This window comes from Cygnus atratus, chromosome 16 (genome assembly GCF_013377495.2).
Source record: "Cygnus atratus isolate AKBS03 ecotype Queensland, Australia chromosome 16, CAtr_DNAZoo_HiC_assembly, whole genome shotgun sequence".
In the NCBI taxonomy this organism is placed as follows: Eukaryota; Metazoa; Chordata; class Aves; order Anseriformes; family Anatidae; genus Cygnus; species Cygnus atratus.
Window position 1 is genome coordinate 150,905 of NC_066377.1, and position 24,944 is coordinate 175,848.

General features: G+C 43.6%; 1 protein-coding gene across 8 annotated transcripts; it reads left to right on the top strand.

Moving 5' to 3' along the window:
- The first annotated feature begins 180 nt into the window (after positions 1–180).
- On the top strand, positions 181–24,882 carry ELMO2 (engulfment and cell motility 2). 8 transcript variants are annotated; one of them, XM_035567185.2, is made up of 24 exons: positions 181–286; positions 978–1,056; positions 1,550–1,705; positions 6,611–6,713; positions 7,309–7,434; positions 7,577–7,617; positions 8,091–8,163; positions 8,490–8,540; positions 9,321–9,502; positions 12,401–12,500; positions 12,726–12,877; positions 15,480–15,558; positions 19,223–19,273; positions 19,606–19,728; positions 20,382–20,516; positions 20,899–21,003; positions 21,092–21,200; positions 21,828–21,964; positions 22,292–22,455; positions 22,538–22,650; positions 22,966–23,073; positions 23,419–23,501; positions 23,834–23,911; positions 24,467–24,882. In XM_035567185.2, the coding sequence occupies exons 5-24, from the start codon at positions 7,357–7,359 to the stop codon at positions 24,665–24,667; spliced, it is 2,163 nt and encodes a 720-aa protein (XP_035423078.1). In that variant the 5' UTR covers positions 181–286; positions 978–1,056; positions 1,550–1,705; positions 6,611–6,713; positions 7,309–7,356; the 3' UTR covers positions 24,668–24,882. The 8 variants fall into 8 exon arrangements, with proteins under 8 accessions (XP_035423078.1, XP_035423081.1, XP_035423085.1 ...); XM_050714054.1 differs by having other exon boundaries at positions 209–286; positions 6,611–6,732; XM_050714053.1 differs by lacking the exon at positions 6,611–6,713 and having other exon boundaries at positions 209–286.
- The last annotated feature ends 62 nt before the right edge of the window (positions 24,883–24,944 follow it).

Here is a 24,944-nt window from a genome sequence, read left to right on the forward strand (position 1 = left end):
GTACCGCGGGCAGGCCGCCGGGGGGCGGTGGCCGCCGGGGTCGAGCAGCGACCGCCGGGGCGGCCGGACCCGGCGGGGCGGGCGGGGCGGGGCGGGGCGGGGCCGGCCGCGGTCTCTATGGCACCGTGCTGCGGACGCGTGACGCGCGTGACGTTAGTGGGCGCGCCGCCAATGGGCGGTGAAGGCGGCTGAGTGACAGCTGGCGGCGCCAGTGGCCTGCAGCGCCTGGGCAGGGCGGCCGGAGCTGCCGGGCGGCCGGAGCGCGCAGCGGCCGCGGCGGGGCCGGGTGAGCGCGGGACGCGGGTGCGGGCGGGGGCGGGGGCGGGAGCTGCCCCGGGGCGGCGGGCGGCGGCTGGGGCGGCGGCTGGGGCGGGGGGGCGCGGTCGCTGCCGCTGCTTCCTCTCGCCCTGCGGGGCCTGCCCGCGGTCCTTCCAGCCGGCGGCCCTGCTGCGAGGCTCCGGCCTGGTGGCGGCCGCCGCAGTGCCGCCGGGCCCGCCCCGTGCCCGCCGCCGGGGGGGCCGGTGCGCTGGAGCCGCGAGGGGGCCGCGCCGCCCTGGCTCTTGGTGAGTCCGGGGACGGGCCACCGGGCCTTCGTGCCCGCCCGGCTGCCTCCAGCCCGCGGGCCCAGAAGCCGTGTGAGAAGGGCGCTGCTCGCGGTTCCCGGGAGCCGAGCGGACCCGAAATACAAAAGGGACAGCGGCTCGTCTGGAGAAATAGTCTGCTCCTTACAGGGGGATTGGGCCCAAGATCCGGGTGTTGCTGACTGGCCTTGCAGCCTTCTCTCAGCTCACTTGACTGATATGAAAATAATAAAAAAGCGGTTATTTCTTTCTGCCTGGTACTGTCTGTTTCCGTGTTTCCTAGCGGATCTTCCAACTGTGTTGGAAGTTGCAAGACTGGGTCTAGTGTCATAGACCGTTTAGTTTAGTGGTTTTTTTTTTTTTTTTTTTTTTTTTTGTTTGTTTGTTTTTTTACAGCCGAAGTGCAGCTGTGGGCAGCTTTGGACCCCAGAGGCATTGGATCTGAGCCACCTGGTTCGTTGGCTTCTCTAGTGGAGTACGTTTGTCTTTGCCTTTTAGACGAAATAACCTATGAGATTGTATGTAGTCTTCAAGTCGGACTTTGCTGTCTGCTGCCCTCTCCTGCTGCTTGGTCAAGGAAGCTGTCTTCTCTGCTTGCTCGTCCAGTTGGTCACTCTGCTAATGTCACTTCCACCTCATGTTTGACCTGTTGGTACCACCATCTGGAGACTTGCTGAAAACTGACTAGGATGTCTTTTTGCATCTGCAGGATTCAGAAGCTGCAGCTATTCACTAGTTAACTGGGGGATTCTACCAGGCAGCTTTTCTTTTTCGTTGAATGTTCTTTCATCCTCCTCATTTTTATTCTGTGTGCAGCACGCTTCGTTCTCTATCTGTAACGAAAAGATTGAGTTTGTGAATAGAGAAAGTCTGTTTAAAATACTCCACTTGTTTTAGCTTGCAGCTTCTCAGAAGTCTCTTGAATAGTGTGTTATGAGTGGCTCTGCTGACTTCTCCTTGCCTTGCAGCTACCCCTACACCACTGATTTGTATGAAGGACCTCACTCTGCAGAAGCAGAGTGAATTCATCTTTGATGGATTTCAGCTTGGCTGCTCTCCCCCAGTATAAAACTGTGAGAATTGCTTACATGCTGTTTTTGAAAAGAGTGTGCTGTGAGAGACCAGTAAGTAACTGATCACAATAATTATGCAAAATTGCAACCTCTGCTTCTTCCCCAGAGCTTCTGAACAGTTGTTTTATCAGATATGTCACTAGGATACTGCAGAATACCTCTTCTAATGTTTAATGTTTGTCACCTCTCACGTCTGCAGACATACAGTAAAATCTTTCAAAGCACTCTTGTCAGACCATCTCCTGTTCAGAGACTGGCCTGAAGTACACTTTTTTTAATCTAGTCTTTATTCTCCTCTCCTTTTCTCCGGAAAGCAGATGCTGCTGAGCCACTGATCTGTGTAGGTCCTGCAAGAGTTTGTTTGACCTGACTGTCTGAAGTGTTTTGTACCTTTTTGAATTTTTAATTCCTACTTTTCTATGTTCTTCTGTTTAGCTGATTCGTTTTGATGTGTGCATCTCCTCTTTGGTAGGCTCTTGTGGTATCTGTTCCGTGGTGCTGCTGTTGAATGAAATAGTCTGTCAGCTATGTTTCATTCACTTTGTTTGCTGCTCCTTGAATGCTGTTTGGAATAAGGAATTCTGGTTATGAGTATGTTCTTATTAATGGAAGAACTGAGGGGCACACGCAGTCTTAATATATCATGGTAAATTATTTTCTGAGTTTGTATGCAGCTTAAAGCTTTTTTTGAGATATGAAAGTAGTGTATTAAAACTTGTTTGGTTTCTGTTTTCAGTGACAAGGATACTGAAGGAGCTGCAGGTAGAGTGTGTTGTGTGTAGGAGCTGTGAGGTAGCCTCTGTAGTACTTTTTCTAGTGAAACAGGAGATTTTGTGTAGAATTTCCCAGAGCATCAATGTTGTTATTTTAATATGCAATTCTTTTCCCTGAATGATCGTGTTCTTCACAAGAGAGAAGATAGATAAATTCTGTAAAGATTTGTAAAGGCTTCTGTGTTTAGTAATCTGGGTATTTTTGTTTTGGTGTATAAAACACTGTATTTCTTTGCGTTCTGTGACAGGCATTGTTATAACTTGAATTCCTTATGCGGATGTCTTCAGTAGCAACTTGCAATGTAAGTTGCAGTATAAATAAAGGACTATGACTGTACTGCAAGAGGCTAAAGGGAGAAGTGGTAATTAGTCAGATGCTAATTAATTATGGATATATTAGTTGAGTGTTGCAGATTCAGTTCTTAATAGTGGAGGAAGTAAGTGATCTTTGAGCCTTGCCTCTTCACATTTGCAGTGCCTTGAAAGCTGAATGGTGAATCATAAAATCACAGAACAGCTCGGCTTGGAAAGGACCTTAAAGCTTACTCAGTTCCAACCCCCTGCCATGGGCAGAGATGTGCCACCCACTAGATCAGGTTGCTCAGGGCCTCGTCCAACCTGGCCTTGAACACCTCCAGGGATGGGGCTGGGGCATTCCACAGCTTCTCTGGGCAGCCTGTGTCAGTGCCTCACCACCCTCAGGGTGAATGACTTCCTCCTAACCTCTAATCTAAATCTCCACTCTTTTAATTTAAAACCTTTCCCCCTTGTCCTGTCATTATCTGCCTGAGCAAAAAGTTGCTCTCCATCTTTTTTATAAGCCCCCTTGAAATACTGAAAAGATGCATTAAGGTTGCCCCTGAGCCTTCTCTTCTGCAGGCTGAACAGCCCCAGCTCTCAATCACCACCCTCGACTTCCTGGCCACTCCTCTGTTGATGCAGCCCCGGATGCAGTTGGCCTTCTGGGCTGCAAGCGTGCATTTAGATGGTTTCTAGTCATGAGTTAGTTCATTTGTGGAAGAAGTAATTATCTCTCAGTTATTGCAAGCGGTTCTGATTATTAGAGATGGTGTGCAATTATGATTTTTCAGGCTTCCAGGTTTAAGTCATTGCAGGGTTTAGTTGCAGAATGGAGATCAGTGAGTGGAAATTGCAATCATTTGTGAATTGTCTGTCTGTTGCTATACTTCATTGGTAGAAAGCTGTATGTCCTGCAGATCTGGAGCTGTCATGCAAGTTGGGTATTTTGTCTAGAGAATCTGTACAGAGCTGTGCTACTTCTTGTATACTAGTAATTGTCATAATGGACTTAAAGAATTAGCCCCAAACAGGTGTAACTCATTAGCTATTGCTGCAAAAGTCATATGAAAGTTTGAATGATGTGGGGGCGAGGGAAGGTTAAGGGAAAGGAAGTGAGAAAGATTGAATCAGTTTTTATTAGGTTCATCCATTTATTTCTGGGACGAAATGGCTGATGCTACAGACTTTGTTGCTTCAGCAGACATTCTTGGTTCTACTTTGTTTTATTACAGTGTACTCGGATGTTAGAGAAAGTCATGTTTTTAGGATCGGGAGGGACTCCTCAGTTGTAATATGGCATGCTTGGGAGACCTTTTATGTCCTCGGAAATAGCAGGTATTGGGCATTGACTTAGGAACAGAGTGAGGATAGGGTATGGGTATAGCATAGGCTTGCTGTGGATACTAGCCCTATTAATCAGTGCTGTATGGAGGGCTGCAGTCTTCTAAATATATCTGGGTTCAAAGCATTCCTGTTCTGCAGATCCCTACAGGCTTTGTTCTGCTTATTCAATGAGGCAAGGGGCTATTCTGGTCCTGGGTTCCTAGTGCTTTTTTGTTCCCTGAACTCTTAATTTAGTTTGGACAAAAGAAGTCATCTGCTTCAAGAATGAGTGTAGAAGAGAGGAGTTGGGTCCAATTTACTGGTTGCAATGGGCATGAAAATAGTCCCAGCAACTGTGTATGAGTTTACGGTTAGAAGCATCCTGAGAATGTGTTTGCTACACGTTAACATGTCTCTTAGCAAAGAGTAAAATGTCTGTATGTTTCCCTCCTGGAGTGAGAGACTAGGACAATGATAATCAAAATTTATGAAGAAACAGGAGTATGTTGCCGTGTGCTCATGAGATTTGGAGGCAACGTTTACAAAGGACAGCATACAGTCAGTGCTTTCTGTTTGTGAACTAGCCTAGCTCTAGGGCTGCACAGGCTCCTTTGAAATACTAATCTAACTGAGCTCTCAGCTGAGCAGTCTTCCTTTGCGTGACCTCAACTTGTTCAAGCTAGAGTTTTTTACCTGGTGTACCTTCTTTGAGGGACACCTTCATTGTCAAGAGGGGTAATTTTTTTATCCAGAGAGAATCTTGTAGAGGGAGATGGCTTGGTTGTCTTCCCTCCATTATTAGGAAGTCAAATACCAGGTGTTGTTTGTGCAACTGGCTGACTCTAATGCGCAATTTTGTATGATAAGAATCATGAACGTTTTTCTCTCATTGTCATTAATGCCTACCTGTTCAGCCTGATTGGGTCACTGAGTCTGTTGCTTTTCGAAGGCCGTCTCTTTCTGAAAGTTAGCCTGAACTAGTCCTGTGCTGCTTGTCTCAAAGGATGGAGAGGTTATTTTGAGATACTGGCAAAGTTGAACCTAACTTGAGTGGATTATGGGTGGTTCAACTTGACAGGTACTTTTCCACATGAATTGCGTTTAGTCTTAGTCATTTTCTGGGTTCTAAGAAAATGTAAATGGCTCTTGGCATTGATGCTAAAAAGAAAGGAGAAAGTTGGAAGGAGCAGTGACTGTATTCGTCTCTGTGAGTAGGGTTAAACTGCATTTTCAGAATAAACATGAAATTTAGAACTTGGTTTGCCAGATAGTTTCCAATGGGTGGGATGGTAGTGGACCAGATCCAGCTGTTATAAGAGTGGAGGAGGATGGTATTCCTGTACCCATGTCATTCTGGTCTCCTTTTTGGGATGGCTGAGGACCCAGGTAGTTTTGGAGTTCAGGATTCCTGTGTCCTGCAGGAACTGCAGAGACCTTCAGAAGTGTTTCTTGTGGTAAACAATGCTTGGTTTAATAGGAAAATAACTCTCACCAGAAAGTGCCTTCATTGTAAAGCAAGCATCTATGATCTAGTGGGGACTTGAGGGTAAGGCTAGCTGCAGTGGTAACACTGAGCATTTCCAGGAGGTGCTGTGAAAGAAATGCTAAACTTGCACCCCTCGTCCTCAATTCCAGCAGGTTGGAGTGATGGTAATGTTGTGACCATCTAAGTAGACTGCAGCAGGAGGCTGTAATGTTCTTTTCTTGGAAACAGAGAAAGGAAAGACACAGTTTGCACACTGTCTTAAAACTGTGGCTAGGAAGTTTCCTGAACTGGAGTGAGAAGATAGTCACGGGGGATTGTGTGTGCATGGAAGCAGAGAAACATTAGCATGCATGAGTTTTTATATCTGTCCGTGGAGTTACACCAGTCTGTGCTAGGGAAGGAAGAGGCACGTGAGCTTCGTTAATTGAGATCATCTGTGGATCTCTAGGCTAACATCCTATGTGGGCTAGGCATACACACCTTCTGTGGTAGACTCAGCAAATTTTTTTAGAAGTGCTGTGTCTCAGGACAGTCATGTAGACCAGCTTCCTTGGCCAGGTATCCCTGGCTGCTTGGTCTTTTCTGATCCATGGAAAGGTCTCTCCTCTGCACTCCCTTCTATTAGTCATTTGCCTCACATCAGGAAAGCTCCAAAGGTGGCTGTTTTACCTTTGTCTTAACATCTCTTTCCCAGTTGAGTAAGTCAGGCAAATATGTTAATCATGAAACAGCGTCCCTGCTCTGTATCGTCTCACCTCTGTTCTGGGAAAGGGGGGATTGAGTTGTCACAACAGCAGCTCCCATAGGAGCTGTGGAATTGTACTTTAGATGCTTATCATCTCCATCTGGATATGCTGGAAATTGAGTCTTAGGAAGAGTTCTTAAGGACAGGACTTCTGCGGCCAGTCAGTTCTCATGTTTGGAAGAGTGAAGCTGTTGCACCTGAGAACTGGTGGTAAGGGTCATGTCTCTCCAATGTGACTTTCTCTCCATGGCTCTGTGGGAGACAGTAGGGCAACTCCCTCCGCCTAGGAGAGGGTTAAAAAGGAACTGAACAAGTACATTTCTTTACAGCCTCTTAACTACCAGATGAAGCACAAACCAGCGTGTCTGACAACTGTCTGGAACCAAACCCTGAACGCAAGCTTGTACTCTAAGGCAGATAAAGGAGTGAAAGGTAGACCTCCAGAGCAAATGTTGAGTGAACTTTTCTTCTGTAATGAATATTTGTGTTTTGAAAATACGATGTTATAGAAAGGGAAAGGAATAAAGCTAACTACTACTACTCTGCATAGGAGCCTGTTTGGGTATCCTGAGTAGATCAAGGTATCTTAAGAAATGTGATAAGGGCATCAAAAATCACCAGCCCATGGGAGGGAGGCTACCTGGTCTGTGTGCTCCTTCTCTCACATACAGGTAGTAGCTGAGTTTAGGGAGCTGTTGCTTTACTAGTCCTCAAAACTGACCTGGCAGTGCAGAGAGAGGGTGGAAGATGGGGCTTTGCTAATCAGAGAGTTAGTCTCAGTCTTGTATGAGTATCCTAACAAGCTCTCAGAAATATTCTTTAGGGGGTAACATTAGGCATAACATTTCACAATGTACTGTTTTAGTATGAGGCCTTGGTCCCAGGTACACTGGATGTTTTGTCCATATTGATCAGGCCCAGCAAACTATAATGCTGGTCTTCTGCATCTCTTTGAAACTTGATGTCAGGTGCAATGTAACAATTCAAATAATTATCAGAGAGCTCTCACTGTCTTTTCTCTTAACAGGTGTGGAGTTGTATGCTGCTGTAAAGGCATCTGCAGGAGTCTGGAGCAATGCCACCACCTTCAGACATTGTGAAAGTAGCTGTTGAGTGGCCAGGTGCCAATGCTCAGCTGCTGGAAATAGATCAGGTGAGACACGGTAACCAGATGGTGGAGGAATCTGTTTCTTCCATGCACTACAACTTTGACACTGGAATGCGGAAAGCATAGAAATAGTTCTTTTCTGGTTGAGAGGAACATGGCTGCTGAGAACTCTCTCTTTCTCTTCTAGAAAAGGCCTCTTGCATCCATCATCAAGGAGGTCTGTGATGGGTAAGTCTAGTTCCTTTGGGAACCCTTGTGGAGAAAGTCTGTTCCTCTGACAAGTCTTGCTGGGGTACTGTGGAATGTCTCTGCTGATGGTTGTCGATGTGCTGCTAGTGTGATCCATGCTGCCTGCTGCAGTTTTGGCCGCAGAATGGGCCTGGGTTTATGTCAGAAGAAATGTACTCCTGGAAAACCGAGGCTTTGCATCTTTATTCCACTTCTGAGTGTATGTGTGTGCCCCCAGCCTTGGCATCTCTGAAGATTGGCCCAAGTGCAGGCATCTTGGGAAGTTCCACAGAATGTGACTTAGAGTAGGTTGAAGCCCCTTCTCCCCAAAAGTAATATCCTTTCTCTTCCCTTTGGGAGTCTTAGTTTCCTGTACTAAGGTTTTGCTTGGAAGTTCTTTTTCACCCTCCTGCAATCAAGCTGCTGTTCCTAATTGAGAGGAAGAAGAAACTCACATATCCTTCCTCTTCCAGGTGGTCACTGCCAAACCCTGAATACTACACCTTACGATATGCTGATGGTCCTCAGCTGTACATCACAGAGCAGGTCAGTCTGAGAGAGAGCAATTTGCTGATATTCAAGGCAAAAGTGGAAGATGCACTGGACTAGTATCACAGAGCAATACTGTTACTAATCCTGGAGGTGCAGCATCTCCACTATCAAAAATACTGACTTGAATGGTGTCATTCATCTGAGGAACCTTGCACTTCTCCCTTTGAATGCCTATAGGTGCAAGGACCCAGTGGTCCAATTCAATATGTTCACCAGGGCTATGTGGTATAGGAACCCCTTTACTTGTGCATGCAAATGTGCGCTGTAGATCCAGTTACATTACTTTTCGCCAGTTCTCTGTAGTTTCTGTTTTCTTTCAGACTCGCTGTGACATCAAGAATGGAACAATCCTACAGCTGGCAGTCTCCCCGGTAAACACTTCCTCACATCCCTTTTTCTCAGTAGCTGTCCTACTATGGTAGGCTCTTCTTGCCTCTCATCTCTTCTTCCTTTTTCTCCCAGAATTGTTGGGGGCTTACCTTTATTGTGGGCCATTCTGCTCAGTGAAGCATACGCTCTTGTTTTCCTTCCTGGTTGTGGTGCATATCTTTCTTTTGGATGCTCTGCCTTCGTATAGGTCTTTCTGTAAATAAATCCAAAAAGTATGTTTATTTTATGTTATTTACTTGCTGTAGCTTCCTTTTAAGAAAATTCTTAAACCTTCTTGGGCAACTGTCATTAGTTGAGAGTGGGTAGAACATGAAGAAGTTACTTTGGCAAGAGATGATTGAGAGGACATAATTGATCTGTGTTTGAGAAATCTTACAGAATGTCATGTGGGTACCTAAAATGAACTTGTGTTTCTCTTTGAATGAGAGAGATTTTTTAAAACATATTTCTTTAATGGTTTCAGTCCAGATTTCTGTATCCACTTCCAATCACCTCATGAAGAACAAAAACATGCTATTTTGGTAATTAGGGTAAATGCTATTTATTTATCTCCTGGCTGTCCGCAACTGTTGTCAAGAACATCCTTTTCTTAGTTCATCTTAGACTTGGTGATCATTCCTGCTACTTACTCTGTCAATGGCTTGTATCTCTCTAGCTTTGCTCTGTGCTCTGCCCATCTGTAGTCTTCTCACAGAATGTTGCCGATGTTGGCAGGACTCAGTCTGCAGTCTGTAACAAGCATCATCCCTGTATCTTCCCAGTCTAGGGCAGCTCGCCAGCTGATGGAGAGGATCCAGTCACACAATATGGACACTCGACTGGATGCCATGAAGGAATTGGCTAAACTTTCAGCAGATGTGACCTTTGCCACAGAGTTCATCAACATGGAAGGGATTACAGTGCTGACACGGCTGGTGGAGAGCGGGACCAAGCTTCTGTCCCAGTAAGTTTACTGTATTCCAGGACTCTGGAACGGGGCTATTGAGTTAATAAAACAAGGCCTCAATCAGGGGCTAATTTGCTTGCTGAAGTGGCATTGAGCAGCTAACCTCATAGCAAATGCTGGTGTAGTAATATAGACAAAGTTTTTTTTAGTCTTCTGGTAAACCTTGTAATGACTAAAAGACTCTTATTACCTTTCTTATGCTTATAATCTCTTAGAGCAGTTCTGCTTCAGACTGCAGATGAATAAAGTAGTCCATTTTAAAACCCACATACAATTGCACACAAGAACATTCCTTTAGAACTGGCGGTATTTACGTTCCAGTCAGCAGCAAGCACATTGCTGGCTCTTGTATATGTGGTTGGTACTTTTTGATCTGCATCAGAAGAATTGACATAAAGGCCAAAGGTTTGTTTATCTCAGGAAATGGAAAGGACTAAGAAATGTATATAAGGGAAAGTATAACTCCTCCATCTTCAACAGTTTCCAAGTTCTGAATTTTCCGAGCAGAATTTTTATCTCCTTAAGAACCTTTGGGCGTTTCTTCCATCTTTTGGCATCTATAGTAGTATTGTGTGGAAGGAAGTTTCACGTTTACTTGTTACTGGCTCTTAGTTGGGAAATTTGTTTGTAACTTTTCATTGTTTTGGAACCTGGCTATTTAATTTCTACCCTTTTATCTGTTGTCCTTTAGTCAGTTACTAATGCAAGAAAGGGCTTTGTTTTCACCAACCCCCATCTGCTAACAGGTATTTTTGTTTGCTTTTGTTTTGTTTTTGGGACTGTTAATGGAAGCACCTCCTAAAAAATCTTTTTCGAAGTCCGGAGTCAAACTTAACTGTTCTCATCCTGTCTTACAATTTCTTCTGTGCTTCACTATGAGGTGGGTTAACCTTGGCTGGCAGCCAGATGCCCACCAAGCTTCTCTCACTCCCCCACTCCTACAGGACAGGGGGAGAAAATCAGATGAAAAAGCTTGTGCGTTGAGATAAAGACAGGTTACCAGTCACTGTCATGAGCAGAACAGACTTGACTTGGGAGCTGCAGCTCTTCAAGAACTGTTCCAGTGTGGGTCTTTTCCTCAGGGTGCAGTCCTTTGGGAACAGACTGCTCCAGCATGGGTCCCCCATGGGCCATGGTTTCTGCCAGGAGCATGCTCCAGCATGGGCTCTCCATGGGCTGCACCTTCCTTTAGGACACATCTTCCACCTGCTGTGGTGTGCAGTCCTCTGTGGGCTGTAGTATTTGTAGCCTCTCTGTCATGGTCTTCCATGGGCTGCTGGGGACAACCTGCGTTACCATGGTCTTCTCAATTGGCTATAGGGGAGTGTGCTCTGGTGCCTGAAGCACCTCCTTTCCCTCCTTCACAGACCGCGGTGTCTACAGAGTTATTTCTCTCATATTTTTCTCATTCCCCTCTCAGCTGCCATGCAGTGTTGCTTTTTTGGTTTGTTGTTGTTGTTTTTAATACCCTTTGAGACATCTGCTTCCAGAGAGGCACTACCAGTGCTGCTGACAGCCTAGCTTTGGCTAGCGTCACGTTCATCACACAGCTGCCTGGGACTGGCCGAGTCTGACCCCAAGCAGCCCCGGCCTCTCCTTGCAGCCCCCTTGCTCCAAAAACCTTGCCGTGCAAGCCCAATAAACATACACATGTGAAACATAACTCCCCTCTAGAAGAGCTGTGGCAATTCCTTTCTGTGAAATATCTTCTTTCTCTTCTTTTATTATAGTTTCCCCATATCGTCTTAGTTACAAATAGCTGATACGTCCTTCATGTTCCTGTTGGAGTCCTCTTTAAATATTAGTGTTATTAGAAAATGTTATTTTCTGCTTTCTGTACAGCACAACAGGTAGTTTAACAGTAGTGTATCTTAGTTCTTTTGGAATTCTTTGAATATTGACTGTTCCTGTACATCTGTTTTTCATATTTTATGGCTTGTTCTTGAGGTTTCTCCAAGCACATTCATGCTGAACTCTGATGCAAATAATTTTACTTGGCTTTTCCACTCTAGTTGTTCTTTCATTGGAAGCACTTTAAAAGTCTTGATAAATTATTGTTGTTACACTTATTGATCGTCTATTTTTGATATATTAGCAACTAATGTTTTCAGCATACCTCATGGTCATTTTTTCCCTTCACTGTTCTGGTTTTGTATCAAATTTTCCACAATTTGTGCTGTGCTTTAGTTTTGTTTGAAGCCAGGTTCCACTATTTACAGCATGACATTTTTTGTTGTTTTTTCTCTGGTGTTAAAACACTTTGGTTGTTTTTTGTGCGTTTGTGAAGGGCTTATCCTTTCCAAAGACTTCTGCATTTTTCATGCAATTATTTTCTCTGGAGCTCAAATATGATGACTGTTGAAAAATATAATATTTACAGGTGGTTTAAATTTTCAGTTGATCATCTTAAGAAGTTTTCTCCTTTTCAAGTTGGTCTTTTTTCACTGTCTGTCCCTATAATGAATATCCTGTGTTTTTTTTTTGTTGTTGTTTATTGTTCTTTTCCTCCCATGAAAATGTTGAATTTGAGTAGTGATTCTGTGCATTGCTCGGGAATAAATACTGCATTCTTTCTTTTGTTCTTGCATCGCTACTGTTATTCCTTTGACTAGCCGGGTACTGATCCAGGTGATTGTGAGTCTTTGGTGGCAGGACTAGGGACTTATTGTTGCTGGTTTTAATTTGTGATTGTAATCAGAAAAAATAAAATAGGATTACACAGAACAATAAAATTCTCTTCTTAAATGCAAAGCTTTATCGGTCCCTTAGCTGACAAACTGCAGTCTATTGTATTAGGAAAAGATGGTGGCGTTTTTCACTTATTCAACTTGGACAGGCTTCTTCCTTGCTACCAAACTACTAACTTGCTTGTAACTGCATTCTTCATTTTCTTAGTTACAGTGAAATGTTGGCTTTCACCTTGACTGCCTTCTTGGAGCTCATGGACCATGGTATTGTCTCCTGGGACATGGTTTCAATAACCTTCATCAAACAGGTGAGTTTGGGTCAAGGGGGTGAGTGCGTGCTATTTCATTTCGAGCTTTAATGAAGCATCCAGGACCTACATGGTGACTGTGAGAAGCTGAGTATTGATTGAGAGCCTAGTACAATCTTACAATTTTAGCCCAGCTTTCTGAACCATGTTTCTCTCAGCTTGTCTCATTCACCACAAGATTTCCTGGATGGGCATGTGTTGACTTGATGGTTTATCTGGTTTTAGATTGCAGGGTATGTGAGTCAGCCTATGGTAGATGTCTCCATACTCCAACGATCCCTAGCCATTCTAGAAAGCATGGTGTTGAACAGTCAGACTCTGTATCAGAAGATAGCAGAAGAGATCACCGTGGGGCAGCTCATTTCTCATCTGCAAGTGTGAGTATCCACCAAACAGTGGTGTGATCTAAATCAATTTTACAAATCTCTTTTAATTTGAAAATATATCCTTTTATGTTTTAAATACATAAAGGTGCTATTTTGAAGGTATTACTGATATGCTGTCTTATTTGAACTTGAGGATTTCTAACATTTAAAATAGGGAAAAAAAAGAGATGGTCCTAGAAAAATGTGTTCTGTAAGCACTTAAGCTTATGAGTATATGTCTTAAAGATATTTTGCCTAAACAGCAGCAAAGGTATGTTCAGTGTTAGAACAAACCCCTCAGTGTTTTACTAACATAGAAATTAAAAAGCTGAAATAGCATACCCCTTGCAGAACAAAGTGTTCATGAGAACCTCTTCAAATTTTCTGTTTGTTAACTAAGGTCAAATGTATGAGCATTTTATGCCCACAGTGACACATCATTTGCACTACAGTTTAGTTAAAATACAGTTCCTTGATTAAGAGTTATTAATTATGTTCACAAATGGAGTTTTCTACGTTTTCCAAGTCAAAAGGTTTGAGAAAACAAACTAACTTAGATCAAGTGCATGTTTCTCGTTTTGTGGAAGAGTAGAACTGAACTAGATAAACAACTGTAAAAGCTGTATATTCATTGGTCAGAAACAGATGATTTGGAAAGAGGAGAAGAGAAGGAGGGAAGAAAGCAAGAAAAGCCAATGTTCTCTTCCTTGATATGTGGGATGAAAAATGGATGATTAACTCTTTGATTCTAGTAGACACAGTTTAAAGATGGGTGAAGGTGGCAGATGACTAGATGCAGAAGCTTAGGGAAGTATTAAGTAGGTTGCTGAAGATAGCTTCTGTGTGTGGAGTACTGTGGAAAGAGGATGCGCAGTGAGCCAGAATTCGCGGTGCTTGTTTGGCAAGAGTATGAATAGGGAAGAATACTTAACGGAGGATAGATTCTGGAAGAACAGGTCCATGGAAATAAGTCTGAAAGGGTTGAGTTAGAAGAGGAAAACCTAATTTAAAAATTGTTTTGCTATGTTAAAAAGCAAACTGTGTGGTGAAAGCAAGCCCCAGAAAGGAGGGTAGAACAGGTGAAGTGACATTTCAGAGACCTGCGGATCTTGGAGGCCCAGGGTAAACCTAGAATGATGCAAGAACATTTGCCCGTTTGAAATACGGCAGATTGATCAGAATGAGGAAGACTCGGAGGGAACAGTAGAAAAGACAATATGGTTGTTATCCACAGATATACCGTGGATAAATGCCAAAGTGGGAAAATAAGTATTTAAGCTAAAAGATGTTTTAGCTTTAGAAGTTTTATAAAAGGCATGTGTGTGTGTATTTGTTTAGGTGGTGTACTGGACCTGTGTTAATCAAAAGATCTTGAAGTTCTGCAGAACTCTCCCAGGAGTCATAGAAAACTGAAAACAAAACTGAATTTGATCGAGAATCTTGAATCAAGATGAGGGTGAAAAACAGTGTGATCAGCATTCAGAAACTTATTGAAAACATTACAAGTGAAACCACACGCTGTGCGTGATTTGGGAGGGGACTAAGCAACCTTTACCTCAAGAGGCTCTTCAGTGACAATAAGAAAAAGGCATGGGTTGGGCCCATGACATGAGGTTGGAGGGCAATGCCATAAATAGAGGCATGCTTCTACATTAGTTACATTGGCAGAGATGAAAGTGTTCAGTGGCTTCCATCAACACAGTGAGAAAAATGACGTGCTCCACTTAAGTTTATAGCTGTAGCTATATAATAGACTGCAGTATAGCTAGGTTTTACAGAGATAATTTCAGCACAGAAAATTAACTGGTGGTGGTGATAGACACTGAGCTCTGGTGGGCTGCAGTTTGCACAATCTTTTGAGTAATGGAGCTATCTAGATATTGGGGAAAAAAATCTTTACTGTGAGTGTGGCCAGACACTGGAACAGGCTTCCTAGCGAGGTGTTTGCCCTGTGCTTGTCAGTGTTCAAGAGGTATTTGGATAATGACCGTAATAATATGCTTCAACTTTTGGTTAGTCCTGAAGTGGTCGGGCAGTTGGGCTTGATGTAGGTCCCTTCCAAATAAATTATTCTATTCAGTTGACAATTTCTGTCAGATTTTATAATCATAGAATCATTAAGGTTGGGAAAGATCTCCAAGATCATCCGGTCCAACCATCACCCACTAAACCATGTCCCTAAGCACCATGTCCAACCTTGCCTTAAACACCCCCAGGGACGGTGACTCCACCACCTCCCTGAGCAACCTGTTTCAATGTCTGACTACTCCTTCTGAGAAGAAATGTCTCCTAATTTCCAACCTAAACCTTCCCTGGCACAACTTGAGGCCATTTCCTCCAGTCCTCTCGCTGGTTACCTGCAAGAAGAGGCCAACCCTCAGCTCCTCACTACTTCCTTTCAGGTAGATGTAGAGAGCAATAAGGTCTCCCCTGAGCCTCTGCAGTTCTCGTGAAAGGTTGGATGACATACAAGTAGATTACCTGAATCCTGCCTGTCCACTGAAATGCAAGAGAGCTGCAGTAAATGTTTTTACATGAAGGCAAAGCAGCAAGCTATAGTTTTTCTATACTGTATGTTCTCCTCTTATGAGCTTCCCATTACTGTTTTCTGCAGCTCAAACCAAGAGATCCAGACATATGCCATTGCCCTGATTAATGCCCTCTTTCTGAAGGCACCTGAGGACAAGAGACAGGTTTGTAGCTGTTAACTGACATTAAACCTGAATGATGGTTCCTAGCTTACTTCATACTTCCTGGTTTACCTTCATGCCTCAGAAATTGAATTGTCTGGGCAAGGCAGGCCTCAGACCTTGCCAAGCACTTAAACAGCTATTTCAGTGTAGCAGCACAGGGGTAAAAAATGCTATCCTATTAATAATGTGTTCTCAAGCTGCACATTTTTGTTTAGGAGATGCTCAGAAAGGGATTTGAAAGGCCTTGAGACAGAAAAAAAAAAAATCTATGCAGCATGGAAACTTCTTGAAGAAACTGAATTCTGTATGGGAGACCAAGGAAGAGGGAGGTTGTGAGTAGTGTCCTTGGTGTTCCAGGTGCTTACTTAACCAAAAAAAAAAAAAAATCCTTTCTTAAGTTATATGGGGATATTCCTGCTGGCAAATGTGAGAAATGAAACACCTGCTCTGAGGAAACCCCTGACATCTCAGCTACATGCAAGATGTGCATATGTCTGTATTGTGTAGCTTTTCTGTGTTAAGCCTTTCTTCTCTAGTGCCCTGTTTGTGTCTTTTTTTTTTTTTTTTTTCTGGACTCGACTCTGAGCTAAATCCTGTCTGCTTCTCTTTGTGCCTTTTTTGCTTTCTGCCAGCAGGACAAGCTGCTTAACCCTCTAGACCTGCCCATCACTGTAAGTAACTCGAGGCTGGGGGCTGGTCATGTGGAACTGTAGGCATGATAGCTTTTCTCCAATTATGCCTCCTTGTGTCATAGAGACCATGCATAAAAGCTTCAGATAGTGGATGAGCCTAGGGAAAAGAATGGGAGGACTCCTGGGAATGGACTCAGATTTTGAGGGAAGAAGAATCAGTGGCAGGAGAAAATGGAATGACCTGTTGTGCGCACAGAATATTAAAGATGATCATGAAAGGCTTGCTTTTACTTTGGAAACTCACACAATAAGACTAATCACATGAACCAATTTTAAAACTGGAGACAGTTCTGTAGACATCTGTCTCTTTAAACTTAAAGCCTGAGTCTATACCACAAATCTAGCCTGCCTTAGTGTTAGTTTCTTATCCACCTGACTCTTTATGAAGGTAGATATTTAACTGTGAAGAGCAGTCACAAAATATACTGCAGAGCAGTCACAAAATTTTCTGGGGGCTAGAGCATAAATTCTGCCTAATCTATGACCTCCTTCATGGGGGTTGTACTATGAGAAAGTTTGGGTTGTTTCTTTTTTTTTTTATTGGCCTCATTCCATTTCCAGGGGAATCACCACTCTCATTAATAGGTTGATTTGAAACCCTCTGTATCTTGAGATTCTGGCGTATTTCTTAGGTTTTCTGGGTGGCATAGAGAATGCTCTATTTTTGCCGAAGATGAGTGCCATCAGAAGGGAAACTATAGCCTCAGTAAACTTTACATAATATCCAAAATTAATCGATATGTTTAACACATGAAAATGAGGAAGAACATACTACTCCTCTGTTAGTAATTTGGCCCAGATAATAAACTTCATAGCAAACAAAATTCCAAGGAATCTTTTTTTTTTCTTTTTCTTTCCCTCCCTTGAACACAATCCACATGGTAACAAAGGGCAATGAAGACTATTAGATGATGAGAGCATCTTTCATATAGAGGCTGATAGGCCTGGCATTGCTCAGCCTAAAGAAGAGAAAGCTTGAGGGGATCTTATCAATGTGTATAAATATCAGATGGAAGGGAATAAAGAAGAGGGAGCCTGACTCTTCTCATTAGTGCTTACTGACAAGACAGGAGGCAATGGTCAAAGTTTAAAACCCGGGAAATTCCACCTGAGCACAAGGGAAAGCAATCTTAATGTGGGGGTAGTCAAACACTAGCACAGGTTACCCAAAGAGGTTGTGTAGTCTCTGTCAGTGGAGATACTGAAAACCTGACTAGACACTGTTCTGAGCAACTTGATCTTGAGCTGACATTGCTTGAACCGGGGGATTGGACTAGATGACCTCAATAGGTACCTTCCAACGTAAATGATTTTGTGTTTCCATGACCCTGTCAGGCAGTAAATGGTTATTATTGGACTCTGCTAAAAATAGATCCTTTGGCAGTGGTTAGGCTGTGTGTGTCCTCATGCTTCTTACTATGCTATTCAGAATCATTTAATTGTCTTCATCCTTCCCACTGTTTGTGCTTCAGTCACCTGTTACTTGGTCCCATGTGCAAACTAATTCCTTTAGGGTAAGAATTGTGTTGCATGCATGAACAAATTCTAACAGCAGGCATTACTCTATTAGAGTAATATTTCCTATCAGTCATAGTTAAAAATGATGACTTGGAAGGCAATCTGAAATCGCTTCCTACTTCGTTTAGATGCTTCTTAGATATCTTCCACCCAAGCACTGACTCATTTTGGTTGTAAAATGAGTGTCACTTAACTTGGCAGCCACTATGGCTTGGCTATAAGTCAGCATAGAGCACTCTTCTTTTCAAAGTTTTCTTCCTGGAGCAAAAATGATCATAGGGACTCAGAATGAGGTCAATATATGTATTTTAACCATACTCCTTATGCAACCTGTGAAGAGCAGGGTTGATGTGAGCAGTTGGAACTGTCTTGGGTTGCTCAGAATGTTCTGCTGATTGAATGGAATTGACTAAGACTGCACATCTGTTTCCAATTCTCAATCTGTGCTGCATGAGACTGAAGAGATCTGGGACTGATAGTTCTTTTGGACTTCTTCCAGATGACATATCACCCAACAGATTTTTCTTACCCAAAGATGTTGCTTACACCAGCAACCTTCAGATAACGTTCCATCTTGACATCAGCACTTGCGCTGTTCACCTTGCAGGTGTAATGAGATCGCTGGTATTTCAGAAAGTGCATCTTCACAATTCACAAGGGAAGTCCAACTGCTTAGGTTTTTGCAAGTGCACGTGCAATTGGTCCCCGAATTGAAAGCTAGCAGCAGATATTTGCATCTGTTTCACATCACAACTTGATGGTTGGGAAACCCTCCTCATCTGGGGAAGGAAGCCATACAATAAAAGTGGTAACTGGAAGGTTTTCTTTAAGCATGAAATTCACTTACCCCCCTCCTCTATTTCTTTTTTGTTGTTGTTCACTGGAGTGGTTCTGAAAATTGTCCTTAAACTGATTTCTAAACATCTCTTTAGGAACTGAGACAAAAGGAAATATAAATTTCAGAGGAAGGGTTTTGAGATAGATGAGAACTGAGCACTATGTCCTCCAGTCCTGGTTCTCTTGAGTGTAGAAATAGAATCTAGCTATAGAAAGCTGCAAAACACTCATGGAAGGAACCTTTTATAGATCACATTCTCTGGGCAGCCCATAGTGTACTCCCTGCAGCCATATGTCCTGATGCTGAGGTATCATTAGATGTCCAGTCTTAAGGTAAATTTTCTTCTATTCTTGGGTTACCTTAGAGCCTTCCTTCATATTAATGATGTTTGTAGGCCCATCCATGAGTTCGGCCATGGTAAAGATGACCCTAGCGTCCCAACTTAATGCTTGCTTTGTGGTGAGACCCCATGCTAAATTGACAATCTGTGGTGAAAGCACTTTGTTATTTGTCAGTGCTGTCTCCAATTCATAGGTGTCATTCTTTTTCTCCTTTCTATATGATGTGGACTTCTTATATTTCACTCATTGTTGTTTCATCTTTAAATCCCCATCAGGAAATGGCTAATGCATTTGCCCAGAAGCACCTGAGGTCTATAATCCTGAACGTGAGTATGTCCAAAATGACAGAGTACTTACTAATGTTTTCTCAATAAAAGTGTCCCTTGTGCAGAGTGTAAATTCTGCTGCCCTCAGGGCATTTCCAGAAAAGTGACTCTTTCAAAGGTGAAATTGGAGTCACTCGTTCAAAAGAGAGTTAATCAGCATGCTTCTTCCTGCTGTTAGAGAGCATTAACACTATGCTTCTGATGAAATATGGAAGTTAAACAGTTGAATCTTCGTATACAGAGATGTACATGCAACCTGCCATGTGCTTGCAGCTAACACCTCAGTGTCGGTCTGTACTATTTTCATTGCTACCCTATCCTTTATTTTGCAGCATGTGATCAGAGGAAACCGCCCAATTAAAACAGAAATGGCACATCAGCTGTATGTGCTACAGGTTCTGACTTTTAATCTCCTGGAAGAGAGAATGATGACCAAGATGGATCCCAATGATCAGGTCACTATTAGAGCTGAGTAAGAGTTGATAGAATAGAAGCTATAAGGGGCCTTATTCCTAGGATGCTTTGCTCCATGGAGTTTGTATAGACTTTGCATATAGTTTTGAAACTACTCCTCACATTGTGGTCGTTGAGATTCCGGTATGCTCATGACTAACTTGCTGTATTCTGTGGGGCTTTTTTAGTTATAAGTGGTCGCTGGAAGCCATGTATTCCTTTCTTGACCTCTGTGATGCCAGCTGTCAAACTGATTCCTCTGCCTCTATTGAGGGCATTTGCTTTTACCTGATACTTTCCCTTGCAATATGCAGGGAAGCCAGGCACTTATTAAAGTGTCTGTTACTTAGTTCTTATATGCATAGTAGTCTTGAATGAAAAATACCTTAACGTTATCTAAATGAAATGCCTAGAAATTGCCTTTAAGTAAGCTTGGGTCAGTTAAAAGAAAATGCAAACGAACATTTTGTTTTATCCAATATACTTAAACTTGCCATTTTGAAGTGGATTGCCTTATTTTATGTAATGTTAATGACCTTTGGCACCTCTGTGTTCAGTACATGAGCTCTGGAGAGAGGTGGGACTGTGCATTATGTGAAAACACTGCCCTACTGGTTGCTTACGTGTTACTGTTTCCCTCCCTTCTGTCCCTCAGGCACAGAGAGACATCATATTTGAGCTGAGAAGAATTGCATTTGATGCAGAATCTGACAGCAACACCATCCCTGGCAGCGGAACAGAAAAACGCAAAGCAATGTACACCAAGGACTACAAGATGCTGGGATTCACTGTATGCATTTAGAGAGAGTGGTGGGGAAAAAGAAACAAACAGCTGTTTGCTTCACCATGCTTCTGTTATCTGAGTTTTAGAAACTCAGCTAAACTCAGACTCCTAGAGAAGATTATTATGCACTTGTTGTTTGGATAAATGCCAGGGCTTGTTAGGCACATCCTCTGAAGACACTTACATACCCATTCTGTGAAGAACTCAGAATCAGCCTCTCTTCTAGGAAGTTCAGATAGCATTGTCAGCAAATGTCCATGGTTACCTCTTGGATAGATGTGAAGGAGTGCTTGATGGACAGGTTGTTGTAAAATTAATTCAGAAAAGGTTCTTACAACATTTCTTTGGGCTAATTTCTTTGGGTTCTTTCTGCACGCTCTTTTCACAGAATCACATCAATCCAGCCATGGATTTTACTCAGACTCCTCCAGGGATGCTGGCATTGGATAACATGCTGTACTTGGCCAAATTTCATCAGGACACCTATATCCGGGTAAGTGAAACTGCTGTTCTATGCAGATACACCTTGAACACCTTGGCAACTCCTCCGGCTCACTGTTTGTTGCATCCTCTTTCTGCAGATTGTTCTGGAGAACAGCAGTCGAGAAGATAAGCATGAGTGTCCCTTTGGACGCAGTGCCATTGAGCTTACCAGGATGCTTTGTGAGATTCTGCAAGTTGGGGAGCTCCGTAAGTAACATTACCTCATCTTCCTGAGTTGCTGGGCTGAGGCTTGCTGGGGTAACGTATAGGCTGACCAAGATTCACAAGCATTTATACATTGGTCTCATTTCTGTCTTGTTAGGACAGTGGGAGCTTGGAATTGCGTTGTCAGTGTCCCCATGATAATACCAGTATTGAAGTTAAATAAGAAATTTTGTTGTGTGGACTCTAGTTCTCCTTAAAAACTGACACAAGTGAAAGGCTTCAGCAGGGCACTGTATAAAAACCATTCTAGAAACCATAATAAACTTATGTTTAGTAGCTCAGACGGTCTCAAAAAAGCGTTTGGAGACGATTAGCAACTGGAAGAAATTTTGTCAGAGGAAAACCAGTAAAAACTGCAAGCAGTCATTGGGGGGACTAGTCTGAAAAGGGGACATTAGTGTCAGAGGCTTGTATGATGAAGTGTGGGGCTAGTTGCCGTTCCCAACAGGGACTGTCTATGGGGAGACAAAGCACTGAACTGTCTTCATCTCTTTTGAGTAAGTACTATTGTACACCATTGGCTTCTTGTCACTGTAGTGGATTTTAGATGCTCTTAGTAGCTTGTGTGCTGTATGTTCACATGGTTGTGGTTTCTGTTTATTCCTGAAGCCAATGAAGGCCGGAATGACTATCACCCCATGTTTTTCACCCATGACCGTGCATTTGAGGAGCTGTTTGCCATCTGCATCCAGCTGCTGAACAAGACCTGGAAAGAAATGAGGGCAACAGCAGAAGATTTTAATAAGGTCAGAGTGAGGAGAGCAGTTTTTGTAGATTTTTTTTGCAGAACAGTGTGTTTGCTCAGCCTTGGTTGAGTGACAAATGCTTTTGGTTAAAGAGAAGGGTATGACAGGGTGTTGATGTGGGCTGTAAGGGAGGATTGTCCAAACTTTTATTTGGTATGACCCGAGATCATCCTTTGTTCATCTGGATCTTCAAAGTCACCGATATATTGACACTCCTGGCCATGGTTATTTCATGTCTGTTCTTTGACACTGAGCTCTGCCCTGGTTCTCTGCTGCTGTTAAACAGCAAGAATATGACTTGCTTTTCACCCTGCCCAACCACTTTAGGTTATGCAGGTTGTGAGGGAACAGATCACACGGGCTCTTCCCTCCAAACCCAACTCTTTGGACCAGTTCAAGAGCAAACTGCGCAGCCTAAGCTATTCTGAGATCCTGCGACTACGCCAGTCTGAGAGAATGAGCCAGGATGACTTCCAGTCACCACCTATTGTGTAAGTGTCTAACAAAAACAATTGCCTTCTATGCTTGCTGTTATCTCTAGTTCCTGCTTACTTTTCCATATTTGATCACCAGGGAGCTCAGAGAGAAAATCCAGCCTGAGATCTTGGAGCTGATAAAACAACAGCGCCTGAACAGGCTTTGTGAGGGAAGTAGTTTTCGAAAAATTGGAAATCGCAGAAGGCAAGGTAAGATAAGTGTCTACTGCATCTCTTCATGTGAAGAACTGTAGGCAAATAATACCTAATGGGTTAACCTGAGAGTAACATGTTGCTGGAGAGGGAAGCTGATTACCTGGTCTTACCTGATTACCTGTAGCAGCCAATAGTTTGGGATGGAACAGAAGTTAATTTCTAAGAATACAGCTATCCCCTTATGAACAGGAAGTAATGCTGAGGAATTGGAGTAGAGGGGTTGGGCTGGGGAGACCGTAACAACATAGTGGCTATAAGATCTTATGTGAATGATCTTGCTCAGTTTAGTCTACTTTCTATGTGTTCCAGAAAGATTTTGGTATTGTCGCCTGGCTCTGAATCACAAGGTGTTGCACTATGGGGATCTGGAAGATAACGCCCAGGGGGAAGTGACCTTTGAATCACTGCAGGAAAAAAGTAAGTCCTAATTACTATGTTCTGAGCCCACTATGTCTTGTTCTGTGCACTGCCATCTAGAGGCTGTTTTGAGTACCATCTCAGAGAAGAGAGAAGAAGAGCTGTGGCTGAAGCTCCTAACTGCAATGAGATGAGTTTTCGATCCTTGCACAAATTCTTTTTGTCTTGGCAATTGCTTGATATTTCTTATGACAGCCAACTGTAGGGATGTGCTACGAGTAACATATTTTGGAAAACTGCAGTAATGAACTACAAAACCAGGAAAAATGCACAGCTGCAAAGACAAAATTCTGTCTCTTCCTGGTTAGGATTTCCTGTGTGCAAGTTTTACTTTTTTATTGTTAGTTCCAGTTGCAGACATCAAAGCCATTGTCACAGGGAAGGATTGTCCACACATGAAGGAGAAAAGTGCGTTGAAACAGAACAAGGTAAGTGTTCCGTTTTTGCCTATACATAATACCTAATGTTATAGAGATGAAGACTGGGAGTAAGCAAGAGGAGCAAATTGTTTTCCAAACTGCAACTTGTCTGGTGTATTATTTACAAAAATCCATCTAATATCTCTGCCTTTTCCTAGTTCTAGTTTGTGATTGCAGGGTGCCGTGAGCATAGTCTGGTTTTGCTATAGGCCACAGTGACTAAAAATACTATTATGGGAAAGTGCGCTGAGCTGCAGCAATACAGCTGCTCTTGTGTTAGCAGGTTGAAGGTGCTGTGATATTTTGTTCAGTTAACGAGCGAAAGATTCTCTTCCATTCAGGAAGTGTTAGAATTGGCCTTCTCGATATTATATGATCCTGATGAGACCTTGAACTTCATTGCACCTAACAAATATGAGGTAAGAAGCATAGTGGTTAATATGTGTCATAGAATCTCCCAAGTTGGAAGGGACCTACAAGTATCATTGAGTCCAACTCCTGGCTCCCCCAGGACCACCCAAAAATCAACCCATATTTCTGAGTGTGGTCCAAACACTTGAATGCTGTCAGACTTGATGTTGTGACCACTGCCCTGGGGCGTGAAGGAATAGAATAAAAAACAATGAGGTCTACTTTAGGAAACTGAGAAGGATTGGTTGCTTTTAAAAGGCATGATGAAAAGTTCTTTCTTCCTGGTCAGTTGTTCGTTCTTTACTGTTCTGTAAGACACCGATTCCTAAAATGGATTTGCTTTCTCTGCAGTTACGCTACGATCACAACTCTTGGCCCTCTCACTGAAGCCATAAGCTCGTGCTTACCTCTCAGTTTTTAATTTACATGGGGCATCTCTGCTCACCCCCCTTTTTTTTCCCTGCCCCATTGATTAACTCCCTCCTATGTTACCTATTTTGGAGCTGTATAAGGAGTATCTATCGCTTATGTATGGAGGTGTCAGTTACCCTTCCTCTCTACAGTACTGTATCTGGATCGATGGGCTTAATGCTCTCCTGGGGAAGGACATGTCCAGTGAGCTAACTAAGAGTGACCTGGACACGTTGCTGAGCATGGAAATGAAGCTGAGGCTCCTGGACTTGGAGAACATCCAGATCCCCGAAGCACCGCCGCCCATCCCCAAGGAGCCGAGCAGCTACGACTTCGTGTACCACTACGGCTGACGGGGGCTCTGCCCGCGCTGGGCCGGCCCGGGCCGCCGGCGGGCGCCTGAGCTGAGGCGGGCGCAGCCGCCTGGGGGCGCCCCCCTGCCCGCCCGGCCCGCACCCCTTCCTTTCGCGGCAGAGCCGCCGGCCCGCGGCGGGGCGGGCTGCGCAGCTGCCTCGCGCCCGTGCGCCTTTTGTACGCGTCCCAATAATAACCAGTAGTACGGCCCTGCCTCCCCGCGCCTCCCTCCTTCCGCCGCCGCGCCCTCCGGCCGCCAGCTCCGGCCCGGCCTCG